The sequence below is a fragment of the Sparus aurata genome, chromosome 4 (assembly GCF_900880675.1).
Source record: "Sparus aurata chromosome 4, fSpaAur1.1, whole genome shotgun sequence".
Lineage (NCBI taxonomy): Eukaryota > Metazoa > Chordata > Actinopteri > Spariformes > Sparidae > Sparus > Sparus aurata.
The window spans coordinates 9,625,544-9,646,592 of NC_044190.1; the positions used below are offsets into that span (position 1 = coordinate 9,625,544).

Consider the following 21,049-nt stretch of genomic DNA (forward strand, 5'->3'; position numbering starts at 1 on the left):
ACAACTCATTCACCGCAACCTTGAGGTTTTTCTTATGTATCAGCAGGTAAGCTGATCAAGCAGCATCATGTGAAGCTTGCATCAGAGCGGTCAGAACACTCTGTACCTCGTGGTTCGACCACAATGAGTTTGCAGTCTTGTTGATACAGCCGCATTCTTTCAGCCCCCCTTACCCAATTTAGGGATTTTTTCTTTTGGGAAAATTGCGGGAATAGTTCCCTCCCTACATTCAAAGGAAAAACCTGTGGCGGCTCTCTCCACCTCCCACCTCCCACCTCCACCCTCGCAGATGCAGACTGCGAGTGTTACACATCAGCCGGGATCATTCCAGCTCAACTTCTGCGCCTCACGCAGACTTAAATCAGGGTTTGCAGTGGACGTCCAGTTTACACAGGGTTTGGTACGTACTGTTTTCCACGTGTTTGACATGTTAATTTATCCAACATGCTGCATGCCAAGTTACTCCTTTTGTTGTGTTTTCCTCTCAGCAAAGGTTCTATAACAGCCTCAGTAATAGCTTTACAGCTTTTGGCATCTGGAGCAAAGCTGCGCTGCTTGTTTTACAATGAAGGAGGATTTTGAGAATTGGTCTGCAACAAATGGTCCATCCAGGACTTTTCTCAAATGGTGCATGAATGCAGCTTAAAGTGAACTGAAAGCAGCCGGTTGAGTCTCTGTTGCATCCCTTTCTCTCTTGTTCTGATTTCAGCTACATAACAAGGCTCGGAACCACTCTTTATAAAGTGTATAACTCATCACATGCTGTTGTAAAATGATTATTGCTTTCACAAGTAGATAATTCATAATGTTCCAGCTTGACTTCTTGGCTCTCGGTGCGGATTTATTGTTCTGTTAACATCCAGCATGGGCTGCACTAAATGTAAACTCTGCAGCTCCCACAGCTGGCTGAAGCTTATCTGTACAGTGTGGAGCTAAGACCACACACAGCTGATAGCGCAGGTCACAGGTTCATGTGCAGGTAGAATGATAATGCAGAGGCATGTGTGTGGATGATAAAAGGTATTTATTGTTCACGTTCTTGAGATAAGATGGACTAGAAATAAACGTATCGATCCCCAACGGGAAGTCTGGTCGAAGGACAAAGTGGAAGAGAATAGATAAATTATGCAAACAAAATGAGTTTGTGTAATGCCCCTGATGCTTCTCTACGTTACGCAAACAAAGATTTACAGTCTACTGATGTCTTATTTTAGTCCTTCCCAGTAATCACATGCACAGCGCATATCGTGCAGAGCAGTCAGTGGTTCGAATCACATGGTAACAAACTGGTCCTTGCACAGGCTCGGACCAGAAAGAGTACGCAGCACTTGCAGGGAGCCGAGGAGGAGACTGTGTTAGAATCACACCGGGACGCGGAGGTGGTCACATGGCTCTTTTGTTGTCGTTTTTTACTCTGTGAAAAAATGTGATGTTGTGGCCCAAGATAAACTTTCCCACTCACAAGATTATACCGCTCTCTCTGCTGGGAAAGTGCCTGGATTTGTTGGGCTTATATTACTTCTAAATTGGCCTGAAGGGACATTTGTGACATCAGAAGAATGAATCAAACAGACATCTTACTGATGTCACCGATCACCCTGAACGACAATGACATCAGTTTCTACTTTTAGCCAAACCGCACCTGGAACATAATCCCTCTGGTTTGTTATTTAAAGGGTAACTCTGCAAATCTTACACATTAAAGTATGTAACAGGTCTTGGGGAGTATTATGGCATATGTGAAGAAAGTAATATAACGCCTTTTGTGGCTCCAGAGGAAGCTGCATGTAGTCTGATGAATTACCTCCAGTGATGTTGCATCGTGGGTAATGTAGATGCCAGGTTTTTAAAAGCAGCCTGCACATCTAGTATAGAACTCCCATAACACTGTTGGACTCATTATGGACGGTTTAAAAACAATTCACCAAGCCAGAGCCGGAACCAGAGATAACGCTGTTTTTATTCCACACATTCTTCTTCCTTCCTGGGACTCATCCCTGCCACAGAGACAGCTACACTGGACAGCTAAAGTAGGATAATAGGTCTTACATTACACCTCTCAGACAACCACTGGCTTCTGAGGTAGTTCAGATTACATTTTCAAATTTTGTCTGGAATTTATCCGTGTATCAAAACTATACATTTAATGAACAGACATTTCAGTAATTCAGTTTGCTATTCCACATAATGTAACCAAACTGGGCAGTGGCCAGGGCTGTAGTGCTATCTGTTTAAGTGCCGGGCACACCTAATGACTACTGGTCTGTTTTACGCTGGACCATTTTCTCACACGCAGGGCCGTTGTCAAGCTTTCATAAATACTGGGGTCATGCATAGGCCAAGTAGAAGGAGCAACATCAATTCAGAATTAAATCAGTGACCCAGACTAGACTGAATTCTTTCTCATGCAGACGTGACTTATTTACTGCCCTGCTATAAAACGTCCTATGAAAGACAAAACATTTATGAAAACTTAGTCTTGATAGGTAAATAAATTAAATTCTTTCATTAAGCTTGGTATTTATCACTGTGACCCACTTTTGGACACAACAGACAGCTGACTGCTGCAGGTGGGCTGAGTGTTGATTCAAAGCTGCTGCTGACTTTAGTCACCATGTTTGTCCCACTGTGAGTATTTTCTTCACTGAAAATATGAGAGCAGAAACTGACTCGGTGCGTAAAGCCTGGACATGTGGCGTTTTAAATGAATACAGGTTAACAGCTTGTTGGCTCAGGTCCTGCACGCAGCTGCTACTTCTGTTCCTGTGCTGTAACTCTTAGTCACTTGTTTTCTGAGTGTGTATTTCATGGAAATGAAGCCCCTCGGCCCTTACACACACACACACACGCACACGCACACACACACACATACTCCTAATAATACTATGTGAACATTTGATTTCCTCACTTAGAGAAAAAAAGGGGCGGGGCAGCGCTACACCTGTGACAGTGGCTAAAGCTAATCAAACATCTGCTAAAACTAACTAGCTTAGCAGATTTCATGAGCTAGCTGCCTTCTGAGCTACCAATGATTGTCCAGTGATTTGATGTCATCAAGATAACTTATAGGTTAACAAATAGGTTACAGTTCTAAATTACTAATTCGTTATATTAGTGATCAAAACACTATATTGGGATATGGGTACACATATGCATGTGCATGGATATCCAGTAAAACTATTCACGAATAGTCACATATAATGGTAAATGGTCAAGTGAAATACTAAAATATTCCAAAATCACTAACTCATTTTGAGTTGTCCATAAATATTAATAAGCTATAAACAGAGCAAAAATGTAACTGCCATCAGCTCTTGACTGTATGTGGCCTAAATAATCATGTTTATAGATTTACCTTTGACAATCTATTTTAAAAGAAAGATTGCTTTCTAAATGTCCCCCTTGCATTCTATGAGGATCATTCAAAAGTAAAATAAGCAGGAATATCTAGGCCACATATTAATGCTTTACTGCTGTCTGGGTTTAATAATCAGCCTAAAAAGGCTTAACATGAACGCCTTTCTGCTGGTTTCACCGACGTGGAATCTTGGCATTACGACAGCATCACCTCTCCCAAACAACAAGCTGTAGATGTGTTCATCGTTCAGTCAGGCACCGCATGGCAGAGGCACAGGTTCTTGTGGTGTTGCAAGGTGGACCCAAGTGCAGGAAGTGGCCACGTGAGGTGAAGTTATAAAGGTGTTTTGCTTGGTACTGGGGAATGAAGGTGAAGTGGAAAGGAGAGGATGGCTGGCAGAGGGCAAGGACCAGTGTGAGTTGGCGGAGCATGACTTGGCAGGCACAGGGGTGAGGGTGTGGTGGGGTGCAGGGAAGGCAGGCGGATGTGAGGCGATCCTGAGGCACATGAAGAAAAGACATTACAAAGAATAGTTGTCAGGACAAATACACAAAGAGCCTGAAGCTTGTGTCTGTTGCAGTAGTTGAGAGAACAAAGGAACAGAACGTCATTTCCAGATGTTCTGGCACTTGACAGAACCATGACAGTGGTGTTACCATCATAGTAATCCAATGGGTCATTGGCTCACATTCCAATAAAGTCTAAAATTTCTATATAATTTTCTATATACAATTTCTACATAATGTTGCTTTAATTAAGTTGTTCTGTAAAGGGAAGACCTACCTGTATGTGCTATTTACCAAAAAAAGAACTAATCTTTAATCAAGAGTGCTTTAGTATGTTGCAGTGTTCAGGGTGTTGAGCTCACATAGAGAGACAAGCCTTTTCCTTTTCCCCGTGCCTCTGAAAGACTCATTGATCTTTTCAGGCTAGGTGTCCTAATCAATAGAATGATAGGAAACCCTGATAAAGTGTGCCTTATCGCTGCTGCACCTTTCTTCGTCTATTAAACAAGTTGCCAGATGTCGTTATGTAATCATCATGTATTGATGCATTATCTACAGAAACCAGTTGGCTGAAATACCAAGACGGATACGATTTGATAGATATTTCCATAACCAAATCTCCTGAATTAGAGGCCTTGTGCCTTTGTCATGATGAATTTCTGTTACTGTTATCATAATCCAGTGAAGTATTGACAAGGCAGAGCTTCTGCCAGCTGAGGTAAACCTGTGTGCAAATAGATTTAATGTAAAAACAAATAAGGTTATCTTAGCTTTAACTGTAGCCTCTCACTGTCATAAAATCGTTACAGATAGACTGAGTTGATGATTAACTATTGATCGAGTCACTCTTAAATAGGTGTGTGAAGGTAAAACCCACCTATATAAGCCATTTACCAATAAACAAGTCCCACTTTTTAAATAAGTTACAGATTTAAGAGCTGTAGCCAAAGGAACAATTGTAATGAATACATTTAACTGGTGTATATTATTCCTCCAGCCTACTATCTGCTGTCTGCCACTCTTCATATCAAGAAACCCTGTTACTGAATATAATGAAACGAGAGTCAGAAAGCCATGACCTTTTATCGATCACTGGCTACAAATGCAATAGCTAATTAGAAAAACAGTGGAAATGGTGAAAAGGTCATGGATTTCCAACATTCGGCCTGCAGCTGTAAATGTTACAAGATCATTAATAGGAACGTGAGTCGAGGCCTTTTACCTTCAACTCAAAGTCTCCATCAGCAGATAAAGTCTGCTCAGTGTCACAGAGATGGCTCAGCTGTCAGCCCATAAAGAGGACGTAACTTCAGTCAAGGTCCAAGTTCAAGACGGATCTTTGACGTTCAACCAAACATGAGTTTCCACTTATAATCCGTCTATTTGGTATGCTCTGTTATAAAGTGAGGGGACATTTATAATAGGTTTTTCAGTGAATAATCTCATCAGACTGTTTTATTCATTTTGACTCCCATTTTGTTAGTGCTAAAAATTATGACAGATAAAACACGCCTGGGGAATAAACTACATTTTCTTGACCGAACCAACACACCTACACACGAACAGCTGACAGATCTGCTGACATTACCGTGGTAAATGACTTTTCTGGCCGTCTAACACTCCCACGAGTGCAGAACGATGATTAGACAACGATGCAGAGGAAACATCTGCACATTCTATCAGAGAGGAAGCAAAGGAGGGAAGAAAGAAGTGCACACTCGAGATTTTAGACTTCAAATGGGAGAAGTGACAGTATGGTCTGAGCTCGTGTTATCTTCTTATCATCAGTGTCAGCGCGCTCTGTACCAGCAGACATTACCACTGCTGATCACTGTGAAGTCATTTTAACACACAGGAGGAAACTGCTGATCTCTCAGTAAGGTCAGCAGAATCGTGTCACTGGTAAACTTAAAATGTCCTTCTTAGATCAGTGTACAGTCTGACAAACTGACAAACTGACCTTAAAGGACCTTAAAGGACAACACAATTTATACTCTCTCCCTTTGTTTATATGTGGCGGACCCTGCCACCTTTCTAGCTTCAAACAGTGTTCTAGGGACCTTATTTTCCTCTGACAACAGCTGGTTGATTCAGTTGTGAAAAAGATAATTATTATTATTATTTATTTTACCTCGTAATCATCATTATTGTAAATATCACCAAAAATATATAGTTTTCCTCTAAAAGTGAATTTGCTACATTTCTGTTTAATCCATCAGTCAACTGTAGCTTACATGACACATATTAGGCATACAGTTAACACACGTCCTGATGATCACGTTTATGACATTAACATATATAAAATGCTCTTTCCTAAAAAATATACCAGACAAAGAAACTTGCCAGATGTGATACATTAATGCAAAAACTCACAATAGAGCAGACTGCAGTGTGAACAGGCAGAGCGTCAATCCTGACACATTGCTGTACAGGGTTTGTGGAGCTGCTGATCAGCCACACAGAATCATGTAAAAAGACTCAGATCAAAGTGGGAGCAAACTGATGGTGGTTTGGTACTTTTGATGTGGGGTTGTGTGAGGCACTCATCGCTAGTCAGTGTATTCCCTACAGTAGGTCTCCTACTGTGTGGAGAAGCAGCGCAGCGTAGCAACAACAAGGGAAGTGCTGCTAAACGGTAAAGACAGCAAGATGTATCTTAGCCAGCCAAAAGAAAGCCCATCTAAAAACTGTGTGTAAGTGTATGCTATATTTTGAAAATGTTTGGCACTTTACGTCAACACTGTCAATGTCCATATTCCAATGAACAAGCACAGCTGTGCGAAATCTAGATTACACTGAAACAGATATATATTCTTTTACGTAAGCTTTCTTTTATTGGCTAAAATACGCCTTGCTGACAGTGCCGTTCAGGAGTACAATGCACTGCTTCTCCACACAGGTGCTGAGCTGACGGTCATCTACTGCAGGGAATACACTGACTAGAGATAAGTACCTCATACAACTCGTCATCAGAAGACCCGAGCTCTCACTTAAGTGAGGTGAACATTTGAAATCCAAAGCCATCAGTTTGCTCCCAGTTTGAAACACTGACAAATATTAGCATATCAATTAAGCAGCCTCTCAGTCAGTTGAGGTTGTTTTCTACCCCTCTCTTGTGTCTGCACTTCACGGATGACGTCACATGGATACTAAAACAATAATACCAGTAATTATAACCCCTAGCATTAGAGAAGAAAAAGCAATAACAGAAGGGACTTGAGCTCTTCACTTCAAATTCTAGATCCATCTGAGATCCTTCAACGGGTAATGCTCCTGTCCTCTTTTTTGTAGACTGTACACTGTACTCTAGCACATAGTAACAATGAAACTAAAATGACATTTTTGATCATTGAACATTAAAGAGTAACTCCGCAATAAAGTGTGTTCACAGGTCTTCGGGAGCACTACGACATAAGTGGAAAAAGTAGTGTAAAGCCTTTTGTGGCTCCAGAGGAAGAGGAATGTAATCTGATACTTTTTCCCAGAGATGTCACTGTGTGGCTGAGTTGTATTGTGGGTAATGTAGGCTCAAGGTTTTGAAAAGCAGTCCGCGGTGAACAAATGTTCCAAACTGATACAGCAGAACCTGAGATATTAATGTTTTTAATCCACATATTCTTCTCTGTATTTTAAAAAGCTGGCACCTACATCACTCACAATGCAATTTAGCCACTGAGTGACATGACTGCAGATTTCATGCAGCCACAATATTCTACTCAAGACCTGTAAACACACATTAATGCGTAAAAGTGGTGGAGTCAATCTTTAATAGTGCACCATTTCTTGACTTATGTGAATCTAGAAGTTGCTGATTTGCAGACTAAATGACTAAAATGTTCACATCTTTCCATTTCCCCGTAGGTTATGAAAATGTCTTTTTTGCCATGTTAATAGCTCAACGATTAACTGAGGAGGGAAGAGCCCTGCTGCGCTGGACAAAAGACTGAGACCACTCGGAGTTCTCCTCTGATCCCCCGACTTGGACATGGGGAAAGTCTACTATGTCAGTAAAAACGTGGGCCTCGGGTTGCTTGTATTGGCGGCCACTGCTCTGGCTACGATTATAGCTCTGTCCATTGCTTACGACAAAGAAAGGGCCAAGAATCGAGACAAGCCTGAAGATGGAACATCAGACAGCACCGGCATGCCTACTCCTCCTACGACCCCCTTCATTCCGAAGGAGCCCTGGGACCACTACAGACTCCCAGAATCCCTTGTTCCTGTCTCTTACAATGTGACCCTGTGGCCCCGGCTGGAGCCCAACGCAGACGGCTTGTACATCTTCACTGGACATTCAGCGGTGGTCTTCAGATGTGTGAAGGAAACGGACCTCATCATCATCCACTCCAACAAGCTCAACCTCACCACCTTCAATGGGCACCATGCTAAGCTGAGTGGCCTGGGTGGAGCCGCCGTGCCCACTATACAAAAGTCTTTTCTTATTGTAAAGACGGAGTATCTGGTTCTTCAGCTGCGCAGCAGGCTAGCTGTTGGAACATCATATGTACTCCACACTGAGTTCTTGGGGGAGCTGGCAGATGACCTGGAAGGATTCTACAGGAGTGAATACACTGATGATGGCATGAAGAGGTAAGTATAATCATAGCACTTAATAAATAATGGTGCAGCATTGTTCATGGTTCAAGTGTTCCTCTTGGTGGGACTTTGGAGTATTTTACTTGGCGGATGTTGATTTTCTGTTAATGTTTAATTTGAACATTTTGCAGGGTTGTTGCCACATCGCAGATGCAAGCAACGTACGCCAGGAAAGCTTTCCCTTGTTTTGACGAGCCAGCCATGAAAGCTGTCTTCAATATCACCATCATCCACAACAGTGCCACTGTGGCCCTGTCCAACGGCAGGGACATTGGTTCGTTTCAAAATTCAGTAGTTTAAAACTGTCGTTGCGCTACGTTTTTTGTGAAAACCGGGGGCGACACAAAGTTTAATTGTAAAATCACATCTGAATGGATTTACATGTTTATATTTTTTAAAAGTACAACACAGAGAACAAAAACAGTGGTCAGTACAAGATGTTTAATGTGTTGATGTTGATGTTCAGAGCAACGTGAACATGTGTTTTATGTGTTAGTTTCATTGTAAATCATTAATGACTTGCAGATGTTATGGGCGAAGTCAGCAACTAGATGTTATTAATATGAACAGAGTGTCAGAGTCTAACGCTCCCCCTCTTTGAACAGGCACAACAGACTCTGTCATTGATGGCGTGCCTGTCAGAGTGACGACATTTGAGCCCACAGAGAGAATGTCCACATATCTGCTGGCATTTATTGTCACTGACTTTGTTAACATTCAATCAACACAAAACAGCAACCTGTTGGTAAGAAATCTTTGTTCCCTATATCTGTTTGATCAGCATTGTTCTTAATTCATTTGGATCATAGACCAAAAGCAGTACAAAAAACAATATTAAAGAAATAATGTTCAAATCATTCCTGTTCCTATGTGACCTTACAGATCAATAGAAAGTTTAGGATGAGGATTATTTATGATCGATTTCTCTGCAGGTTCGAATCTGGGCTCGAAGAAAAGCCATCAATGACAGGCAGGGTGACTATGCTCTCAACGTGACAGGCCCGATCCTTCAGTTCTATGAGCGCTACTACAATGCATCATATCCGCTCTCCAAGTCAGGTTGGTCAACTCTGCAGCAACATGCACGGGCAGACATTATCCTGTGGTGAAAGAAATGTTCAAATCTCATTTCGTTTACGTCACCTAGCCCAGCATTCAGTCTGAGCAGTTGGGAAGAAAATCATTTTGTTCACTGTGCAACCTTTGCACATTCGCTGTTGGACATTTTAATATAAAGGGACACAGAATTAGTTGATCAATAACAAAGCACAAGGAACCACTACCAAGGGACTGCAGCCGTGCTCTGTGTTAATCCTTCTCCTAGAACTTCATAGTAAATGTTGTTTAACATATGAAACAGTAGCAATGTCCACAGCTTAACAAAGTTATTGTGGTGTACTGAGATAAGTATACTCTCACTCAGGACGCCAGCATATGTATCCCCAATGTAACATATTATTACACTGTTCAATTATTATTTTTACTGTAAGATGACCTATTATTATATTCCATTTGTTTTCAGTTTTCTGTTGCTGTTTGGTTTAAAATACTTAAACACTAACATTCCACTATCAGATCATAATGGCAACACTAACATGCCGATGTTTAGCTGGTATGATGTTTTTTGTGCACCTTTTTAGTTTCACAACTTAGCATGCTAACATTTGCTATGTAGCAGTACACACAAGGCTGATGGGAATGTCATTGGTTTTGTAATCAGTTGGTTGTGAACGAAGTAAAAGCCGCAATGCTGTAAACCACAAATGTTAACCTCATGGTGGTGCTAGAGGAGAAGTCAGGGGAACACCGGGGTCATTGGGATACAACCTCTGGGACCATGACTGCTTTGCAAAAATGTGGTCCCAATCCATGTAGATGCTGCAGTAATCAGGAAATATGTGAAAACTTTGATCAAGAGTAAAATCAACTGACTGACACATCGACATGACGATTCCTGGAACGCCATGTGTAACAGGGTTAAATCGGCAAAACAAAACCAGACAGCACAACATTGTTATCCTGAATATGCTGGATTGTCTGCATTGTGCTAAGCTTCATTTAAAACCCCTGGTTAACATTAAATAAAGTAGACAACGTCTCAATGACCTCAATAAATCCATCTAACAAGTCATATTGTGTGGATAGTGGACAAACAACTGAAATTTTATCGAGATAAGCAATGATTGATGCATCACTTCAATGCTAAATGTACAAGTAAATGCAGGGTGTCACTACAATGCTGACTGTTTTTTTATGCTTGGTGTGAAATTCTCTCGATTCAAGAGCACATGCACACTGTTATGGCTTTGGTGATCCATTTTTAAAAGCATTCCTAATGAATTTCCGATGTGCTTGTCCTCCCCAGATCAGATCGCTCTGCCTGACTTCAATGCTGGGGCAATGGAGAACTGGGGTCTGGTCACATACAGGGAGACGGCCCTGCTCTACGACCCCATCATGTCCTCCACTGGAAACAAAGAGAGAGTTACAACTGTAATCTCCCATGAACTCGCACACATGGTAGGCCATGAAATTTCTCCCAAAGCGCTGTCTTCACATCAGTGAAAGTATTCGAGAGAAAATGAAAATAATAAGGATATTTATTGGATGCAAACTCAATCTCAGCAGTGACTTGCTCCACTGTAGTGATGAAAGTTGTAAACATAAATTTAGCCAGACTACTCAACCTCCTTTTGCAATAACAGATGACAGATAACCGTCTGGGGACAAATTAACTCCCCATGAGATGATTCAAAAACAGCTATCGCTGACAAATCTTGTAATACTGTGGCGAGGAATTTTCTAAAGCCCCCGCTTAATCAGTTTTTCTGTTCCTTGGAGTTGAGCTTTAGAAATAAGTGGCCAAAATCATAACTCACTTTGGCAAAACTCCATCTGTTTACACTTTATGTGTTGTGTTTTTAAGTGGTTTGGCAACCTGGTGACTCTGCAATGGTGGAATGACCTGTGGTTAAACGAGGGATTCGCATCATACGTGGAGTACCTCGGAGCGGACTATGCTGAGCCCACCTGGAAGATTGTAAGAGCCTTCCCAAGAACAAAATCAGATTTCGCAGAGCAGTGACCTCTCACACATATGAGTGACCAAGTCTGCCAATCCTAACTCATCTCTCTGCTTGGCTGCAGAAAGACCAGATCCTACTGTATGACGTGCACAAGGTGTTTGCCGTAGATGCCCTGGCCTCCTCACACCCGCTGTCCCGCCGAGAAGACGAGGTCAATGACCCCGCTCAGATCAGTGAGATGTTCAACACCATCTCCTACAGCAAGGTCGGCTCTTCTTTAAGCATTTCTTTAAGCAGTTGATATAGCAAAATCCATTAGGTAAGAAGCCCCTGTAAATGAAAAGTGAGGCAATACCTTAAGATATGAGTATAATTTCAACCTAAGTTTTATTTTATATTGTACACGTCGAGGCAGTCTTAGCTTATCTATGCTTTCTTCTCATTTCTCCTTACTAGTTCACTGGAAAATTTATTTTTCACAATCCCGAAGACAGTTGAATAATATCCTGTATGACTTATGTATGAGTCAGTATGAGTTGTGAATCGTTTGCCGAAGGTGCCATATTGCACCACTGGGGAATCCTAATGTTGTTTTCGGGTTGGAAAATTTGTCAACTTGCAATTCAATTCCAGCAAAATACAGGTGGTTACTGTGTTTGTTGTTTTTTAGGGAGCTGCGGTGCTAAGGATGCTGTCAGAGTTCCTCACTGAGCCTGTGTTTGCCAAAGGACTAAGTGTAAGTAGTTTTTTTTTTATAAGGCCTCATCACTGAATTACCACTTCCACTGTGTGAGTAAGCATGTGTGTGCGTGTGTGTGTGTGTGTGACAGTTAGTATGACGGATCGCACCAAATTCATCTTGTTGTCTGCCTAATTAGTGTGTTGAGTAAACCACAAGGTTATTCATTTGGAGTTTATGCGTCATTGCTTCCCGTGTGAGTGGTTTTTTTCTTACCTAAGATTCCGACTATCTTGTTTTCACATGTCGCCTGATGCAACTTGAATGTTTTGCCTACAATGCATGGGAAGATACTGATGCTGTTCATAACTGGTTTCTCCTCTCAGTCTTACCTGAACACTTTCGCCTTCAGCAACACAGTGTATACAGACTTGTGGGACCATCTCCAACAGGTCGGTACAGTTTAAAGACCTCACAGTCACAAATTTGTTGTGAGTGATTTCACCTCGCAATGTGTCCTGGGTTACTGCTTAAATTCCTGCCACTCTATGTTTGTTGACAGGCAGTTGAGAACACGCCTGGCATGCACCTTCCTGACACAGTACACAACATCATGAACCACTGGACCCTCCAGATGGGCTTCCCAGTGGTCACTATTGACACCCGGACAGGAAGTATCACCCAGAAACATTTCCTGTTGGATCCAGAATCAGTAGTGGACAGGCCCTCTCAGTTCAAGTAGGAATCTGTTTTACCTTATCTTGTAAGTTCCATGTAGGCAATAAATGAAGAGATTGATTCCTTAATGCTCAAACTTGATTCCCCAAAAAGTTGATACCCTGCATGACACTTTCACCTATGTCTTTGAATCATAGTATTGTAAATGTTCACAACAAAAGCTCTCTTTAAGGCTGTACCTCAACAGTACAGCAACACTTGGCATGCTAACATGCCCAAAATGACAGTGCTAACGTGCTGAAGTTTAGCAGCCATCTCGGAACCATCTCGGTTCAGTGTGTTAACATGCTTCAATTTGCTACTTAACACAAAACGAAATGCACAGCTGAGGTTGATGTGAGTGTCAAATTCAATTTTGACCTAATGGCAACATGAATCAGGGGTAGAGCCAGCGGTTGCTGGTCAGATTTCCCCGGTCTGCATGTCGAAGTGTCCTTGGGCAAGATACTGAACCCCTAACTGCTCCTGATGTGCTGGTCACCACCTTGCATGGCAGCCACCGCCATCAGTGTATGAATGTGTGTATGAATTACTATTACTATGTATGAAGTCGCTTTGGACAAAACCATCTGCTAAAATACCCTAAAATGTCAAATGTACCAAATTTTAAGCCAATCCATTCAGTGGTTGTTGGAACATTTCACTCCGTCCACAAATGCGAACCTGATGGTGCTATGAGAAGTCAGAGGGTCTCTGAACTTTATAAGCAATCCATCCAATAGTCCAACTGAAAGACAGACCAAAAGCCTAACATTGCCATCCCTATGGCTACAGTCTGCCACTAGCATGGCTAAAACCCAGCATTGTTCCACTTTGTCACTCATTGTCTTTATGTCTGTTTGTGTCCAGCTACACTTGGTTTGTCCCAGTCAAATGGATGAAGACAGGTGTGGAGCAGCAACAGTACTGGCTCCTTCAAAAGACAGGTATTGTCATGGGAACATCCAGTGCTTCTCGATCAGATCAACATATTAGAAACAAAACAACTTTCTACCAAATTAGTGGAACCACTGGTCAGGACGTTAACTGTATATTTTTGCTATCGTTCTTTTAAATTTGGACCAGATGTCCACAGTCTGATGAGAGTGTCCGGAGAGGACTGGGTGCTGGCAAACATCAATGTTTCTGGGTACTTTAGGGTGAACTATGACCTGGATAACTGGGATCGTCTCCTCTCGCTGCTCAACACTGACCATCAGGTGAGTCACATGCATGTGTCGAAGTGTGCACATCCTAACAGGATAAACAGGTAAAAAACACATTGTGATTCATCTTTCTACAGAGGAGAATGTAGCCTCTCAGAAGGCAAAGTCTGAATTAAATAAACCTGCTCCAGGAAACACATGTGGATTTTATTTGCTTGATTAAATTTGATTCAATGTTTCCTGTGAGTTTTGATTAGATGTGTTTAATCGTTTAATCAGAAATCTGCTGGTTTAGGCACATTTCATGCTTGATGTTGCATTTTCCGTTGGTCACCAGTTTTAATTCCAGCATTCCAATGTGGTTTCTTGAACTGCGGCCACCAGGACCGTGTAATGACACAATTAATCAAAATCATCATGTCTTTTTGCAGACGGAGCAGCGGTTTTGCTTGCTTTGCTTCACTGGTTGTGTGGATTTGAACACGTGTTTGTGTGTGTCACTTCTTTCAGGCTTTATCAGTCATCAACAGAGCTCAGATCATAGATGATACGTTCAACCTCGCAAGGTAAAGCAAAATATTTTATTAAAGTACTGAAACCGTCACATTTTGTATGTATGTAAAGACTGTGAAGAATGTGTTCTGTTTGTGTAGAGCCAAAATAATCCATACAACATTGGCCCTGAGAACAACCAAATACCTGTCCAACGAAAGAGAATACATCCCCTGGGAGTCAGCTCTGAGAAACCTCGACTACTACATCCTCATGTTTGACCGCACTGAGGTCTATGGAGCCTTACAGGTGAACACTTCTTCACTACCAGTACTCACACTGCTCATTCTGACACTAACAGGAGAAGTGTATGAAAGGGAACTGACTGGATATGAAAATGATTGGCAGTATGTTTTTATTCTAGGCGTACCTCAAGAAACAAATACAACCACTTTTTGAGTACTTCAAGATAATTACAGCTGACTGGACCAGAGTGCCTACAGGACACACTGACCAGTACGTAGGCTTTTTACCAGAAAATGTATTTTAAAGCAAAAACTCACCGTTTGGTGACAATTTCATTCATTGCAATAGTTAGTTTGGTTTGTTACCTTTCCATATGCCTCATACATGCTGCATATTTTCATGCAATTTTGCCGTTTGTCTCCCAATCTTCTCAAACCTCTCTCTTCTCAGATATAATCAGATCAATGCTGTTGGAATGGCCTGCAGTATGGGTGTGGAGGGGTGCAGGGAGCTGATTCAAGGCTGGTACAGACAGTGGATGAAAAATCCACATCCCAGCCCGTGAGTACACAGCAGTTAAAGCCCCTTCTTTCTGGTTTTAAGATGCCGTACAGCAGGGGTACTCAAATACAAATCTTAAAGGGCCACAAAGATTTTTTTCAGTGACTCAGAGGTCCATGTATTGAGGTCGGTCAGGCCACATGCAATAATACTGTAATATTCAAAACAAAATGTCCTTTTCATTCTAAACAACAAAATACAAACTAAAATAAAATGTAATTCCCATTTTAACATAAATTAAAATACATAGTTGAATATTTCCTCTTTTTGTTTGCCTTCAAACATTGTGTCCATCACTTCAGTCATGTATTATTTTATTTCATTGTGACATAGATGTGACAAGAATCCTGCTTGCAGCTTGATATGACGATTCCAGTGCATTTATATGTGTTGTGCTTATCTCTGAATTTGAGGAAATGTCTCTTCAAAGTTCCTATGCTTCGTCTCATAATGCCGTTTCAAATTGGAAATCTTCATCACAGCTTCTCCTGGCATATTGTAACGCCCCTTGTGGACTGTGGCGCAATGACTCTTGGGTATTCTGTTGGTGTTAATGTAATTATGGTTCGTGAATGTGTTTGTGAATAAGATGATATGTAAGATGGTTGTGGGTTAATTCATGTCATTTGTTCTGTGATTAAATAGTGTTGAGTTTTAACAAGGATGATAAAAATTTTGGCACTGTGAGTGAAAGGGTGTTTGCCGGGAGAAACTCCCCGTCCGTGACATCATAAGTGTATTAACATGAAGAAACTAGCTTAAAAGTTAAACTTTGTAAGGACAAGTATTTGCTAACGCTGCGCTGTCAGATCCATGGACCTTGTCCTGGTTGGAGGAAGAATGAAAGCAGATTTCAAATTCAATGTCCTCTGAGTTGCCGATTTCACTGTCAGCTTTATTGTAGCAGTTTACTTTGGAACACGCCATATTCAATCTCTTACCAACGGCAAAATGTTAATACGCGAAGTGTTCCGAAAATGAAAGTCAAACTTAAAAGTTGCTCTCGCAGCAGTGAGTGACCCACCCGTCTGTGTATCGTTGGCATGGAGACGAGTCCCGGTGTACACGTGCTGACCCAACCAAAACACATGGTGAAGGAATAACAGTTCGGGGGCCACAAACAGGAGGCCGGCGGGCCAGATGCGGCCCGGGGGCCGCCTATTGAGGACCGCTGCCGTACAGTATTCGCTGTTACTTTGCCCCAAACAGCCAGTGAAACAATGTACAAATGTAGCTAGCTATGTACACAAACATTCATTTTCTAATGGACTGTATTTTGACCTCAATCTTGATCAGGATTCATCCCAACTTGAAAAGCACAGTTTACTGCGCAGCCATAGCCTTCGGCGGTGTGGAAGAGTGGGACTTTGCCTGGAGAATGTTCAAGAATGCCACTCTTGCATCCGAAGCTTCCCGGCTGAGGTCGGCAATGGCCTGCACCAAAGTTCCCTGGCTCCTGAACAGGTATGTGAAACAACCAGATTGGTGGGAGTGTCCCTGTTCAAGGTTTTCTTTGAATGAGACCAGTGCCAATGTACAACACTGTCAAAATTACATTTGATTTTTAAACTGTCATGCAGACAACTCATTTCACTGGTTTTCTTTACTTTACTCTACAAGTAACACTTACAGGACAAAGACAGACCACTATATTTTGATTTGTTACATGCTAAAGTGTAGAGCTAACCATGGCGAGGAAGAAAAGACTGAGCTTGGGGTGCCTTGTCAGCTCAGCTGGTAGATCATGTACCAAGGCTGTGTCGAGCAGCAAATAAGGACTCAGTTTACTGACTCAGTAATGTCTAATGTCATGAGCTAATGTTGGTGCCAAGCCATTGTTCCGACAGCCTTTTATTCTGAAATCCAAATAGTCTGAAAAATGTCCTAATGAACCGTTATTCATTTAACAAATGGCCATTTTGAGAGGCCTGTTGCTCTGAAAATACACACTCTGGTATGAAAAACCTTCTGTACACCGATGAACTAACGTACTTATTTTATCCCAAACCGGAATCTTTTCCTTAACCTAACCAAGTAATTCCATGCCTAACCAAATTGCAACCATTACACAGTGTTAACTGTGTTTATTATTTCTACCATGATGATGAACTCAACTGAGCTTGAACTTTTTTTGTCACTGATGGCGAAATGTTGCGGCTTGGGAGAAACAACATGGTTCTTCGGGTCAAATTGCATACAAATTCAAGTGCTGAGTCAACATCAAATTGTTTTTTCCCTGTTTGTCCGAATAGAGTAATATATTAAGGTACAAAAAACAAAAAACTTATGGGCGAGTGTGTATTTTTCTGAATAACGGGCCCTTGGAGCAGTGGGATTTTGCTGAGATAACGAGCTGTTGGACAAAGGGCTTTTGGTCCAGTGGGAAATTTTTCTGACTTTTGAGGTTTCATTATGATGATGAATTATGAGCTGTTGGAACAACTGGCAGTCCCCCTAAAGTTAGCCAAAATAAGCTTAAGGTTACATCACATCGATAAACGCTGTAGCAACCAACCTACTGAGTGTATCAGAACAACTGTGTGTTTATAGGGATGACGTGCAATCAGGTTGTTCAAAAGCTACAGAGTCCTGCTTTTCGTGCCCTGCATTTATTTACACTAACTCAATGGCTGGACTTTTGCCCCAATCTTGGTGTACAGATGTTAGCATTAGCTATAGCTAACAACATACATACCAGCTGTGTGTGTTTGTGTGACAGCTCACCACTTAGGATATTTTTTAACTTGCACAGACTGATCTTTACCTTAATTTGTGACACCTGGAGCAAATTAGCATCTGTGTCTTGAACTGACTTCACTATTTTGGGAGAGAAGCATCTGCCCTTTTTTTACATGCTCCAGATGTTATAAATATTTAATGACATTCAGCATTTTTTTCTTAAGAAAGAGATGCATTAAGCTCATGTTTGAAAATGATATCTTTGGAATAAAAGGTTTCCTTTGAGCCAGGTATCTGGACTACACACTTGACCCCACTAAGATACGCAAGCAAGACGCCACCTCTACCATTCAGTACATCGCCCGGAACGTTGTGGGAATGCCGCTGGCCTGGAACTTCGTCAGAGCAAAATGGAGCTACATTTTCCAGCAGTAAGAGATCACTCCTTATGGGAGTAATTAAGGGTGGGAGAATATTGCACACACAGAATCCACAGTAACTTTTCCAAATGCACATGGAGCTGTTTTTCCTTCATTTACTCACCAAGGCTGCCGAGTGTGCACACATTTCCTCAAGCCTGCCCGAGTTTTTTGAAAAGGTAGTCAAGTCGTTAGTGATGAAGCAGCATTAAGCATCCACAGTAACAAGAGCTGATTATGTTGCAACTGTTTTTGAGCCCAACACCAACAGACTTTTTGGGGGGGAAATTGGGTAGAGGTCTTCCCAGAGACATTTTGATTGAGGTCAAAAACAATATCTGTAAAATTTCACCATCATCATTTCATTATGTCAGTAATGAACAGTATTTCTTTGTTTTTAGGTATGGGAAAGCTTCATTTTCCTTCTCTAACCTCATTCACGCAATCACAAGGAGATTCTCCTCAGAGTTTGAGTTGCAAGAGGTATGCTGGCCACACAGCCACAACCGCACTGAAATGCACACTGTGTCTCCCTGAGGGTGTTTAGAGTAAAAGAAAGACAAGCCATGCACAATGTCAGTTATTTCTTTGTTTTCTGTGTCTCTCCAGCTGAAGAAATTCAAAGAAGACAACCTTCATGTTGGTTTTGGCTCGGCCACACTGGCCCTGGAACAGGCAATAGAGAAGACCACGGCCAACATTAAATGGGTGACGGAGAACAAAGCCCAAGTGCTCAAGTGGTTTACTGAGGAGTCCACATGAGAACACTTAGACAGTCAAAATGACTCACTGCCTTTTTCTGTACAGTCAGGGATACGTAATGAATGACAATCACTATAATCATCAGGAATAACAAACTGTTTCATGGTAACAGTTGCGCAAAGAAAACTGATGTGACCTAATTCATCACTGGACATCAACTCCAGAGCAGAGGACCAGACGTGATGAACAGCAGACCACGTGTGTCGCTGTATATCAGTGGTGTAGCAGTAATGACGACAGTGGTGCTTCCACCGCTAGTCTCCCATTGTCATAACATTGTAACGAAAGATTGTTTTACTAGCATAACATTTATTTTCTTTAGATTCAGAATGCATTAAGTTATATCTTTTTCTTTTCTTCATACTTCACATTAGACGGTATGTTGCTGCTTACCATGACGTATGCAATGTATTTAAACCACAAACATGAGGCATTTAACCACCTGTAAAACACCAGAGCAGATTCAGTGTTCACCGTCATTGACCCTACAACTGGCCCACGGACATGACTGTCAGTAGTGACCCTGTGGCATATTAAGAGTCAGACTTCTGAGAAAAAGGAAAAAGGAAAAGGAGTCAGAATTTGGAGCTTGGATGTCAGAGTTGTTGTTCCATTAGCCCTAATCCTCTTCTGTACATATCCCTGCAAATGTCTGACTGCTTTGCAATGCTAACAGGGTTTTCAACAACTTTGGTGAAAGTTGTTCCGTGTTCTGGTCTTTACATTGAGAATCAGCTTGCCCTTCAGCGTTAAAAGACAAAGTGATCTTACTGAATAAACTGGTCTGATTTGGTTATTATTTGGATTCTTATTGTTTGTCTATATATAAATGTATGTACTATATGATGTATTCATTGTCTGCCAATCCGATGCAAAAGCGTACATTCACTGTACATTGTGCACGCACTCTACATTGAAACTCTGTTACTGTAGAATGGTGGAGGACTACGAGGAGAAACTTCTCCGGTTTCAGCCTGTTTGAAGTGGACACTGAGACACTGACAGTTCAAAGTGACAACATGAGCTGATAAGAGGTTTTTGCTGACGTTTTATCACCTGTATGAAGTTGAAAATAATACAAAGGTTAAAGGTGTTTTCCACTGATTTTAAATGTCATGGTTGTTATACTGGTCGAGGGGGGTGATATACAACCTGTGGAAACAGTTGTGTAATCTCTGATGTAGCTCCTGGTGAAATGACTAAAGTGAAGTGTCATCACCTGAGCATCAATGCTCGGGCTTAGAGGACTTTAAACAGAAACTGGATGTGGTGTATGAAAGATTAGCAAGTTTAACCAGAGTCAGTCTATGATAGATGCTATAATTTCTGTGTAGGGTCCAGTGTTGGGGAACTTTTTGGAGTTTGCTGCCATTGTATTTTAACATCTGAGCAGGCAACTGAACAGTGCAAATATAAAGACAAGCATAGTGGGAGAACTTTGTTTCAAGAGATTCACACGACATTCCACAATGCTACTGCTGAACACGCTTGTAATCTGATTATAGACCCGTACTGGAAATTCTCAAACTGGATTAACATCTTGATCAAGACACAACAAGTTCAAGACCAGAACCTGGTGGCATCAGTTACATATGTCGTGTCTGAAGATTGTGCAATATTCTGCTGCATCATTGTGACAGACTCTGGATCCGTTGTGGTTTTCTCCAGATGTGGTGTAAATATTATTTCCCTTTAACAGAAAACTGAAGCACTTTAGGACATATTTTCAAATGAGAGATCTGGCGCATTTCCTGGCGCACGTGGAGGAGCAGCGGACAGGCTAAAAGTGAGTGCAGCGTGGCAGACAGCACTGCCTCAAACTCAGATTCCACAATTGACAGG

General features: G+C 41.6%; 1 protein-coding gene across 2 annotated transcripts; it reads left to right on the top strand.

Annotated features, from left to right (window-relative positions):
- The first annotated feature begins 202 nt into the window (after window positions 1-202).
- LOC115580435 (aminopeptidase N-like) lies at window positions 203-20,006 on the top strand. 2 transcript variants are annotated; one of them, XM_030414749.1, is made up of 21 exons: window positions 203-400; window positions 7,759-8,454; window positions 8,592-8,734; window positions 9,066-9,205; window positions 9,393-9,519; window positions 10,826-10,980; window positions 11,387-11,500; window positions 11,608-11,751; window positions 12,157-12,222; window positions 12,552-12,617; window positions 12,728-12,903; window positions 13,753-13,829; window positions 13,969-14,102; window positions 14,559-14,614; window positions 14,702-14,849; window positions 14,965-15,056; window positions 15,237-15,347; window positions 16,644-16,811; window positions 18,317-18,457; window positions 18,847-18,928; window positions 19,055-20,006. In XM_030414749.1, exons 2-21 carry the CDS (start codon window positions 7,850-7,852, stop codon window positions 19,205-19,207), a joined length of 2,898 nt encoding a protein of 965 aa, XP_030270609.1. In that variant the 5' UTR covers window positions 203-400; window positions 7,759-7,849; the 3' UTR covers window positions 19,208-20,006. The 2 variants fall into 2 exon arrangements, with proteins under 2 accessions (XP_030270609.1, XP_030270608.1); XM_030414748.1 differs by having other exon boundaries at window positions 205-400; window positions 7,726-8,454.
- Window positions 20,007-21,049: the final 1,043 nt, after the last annotated feature.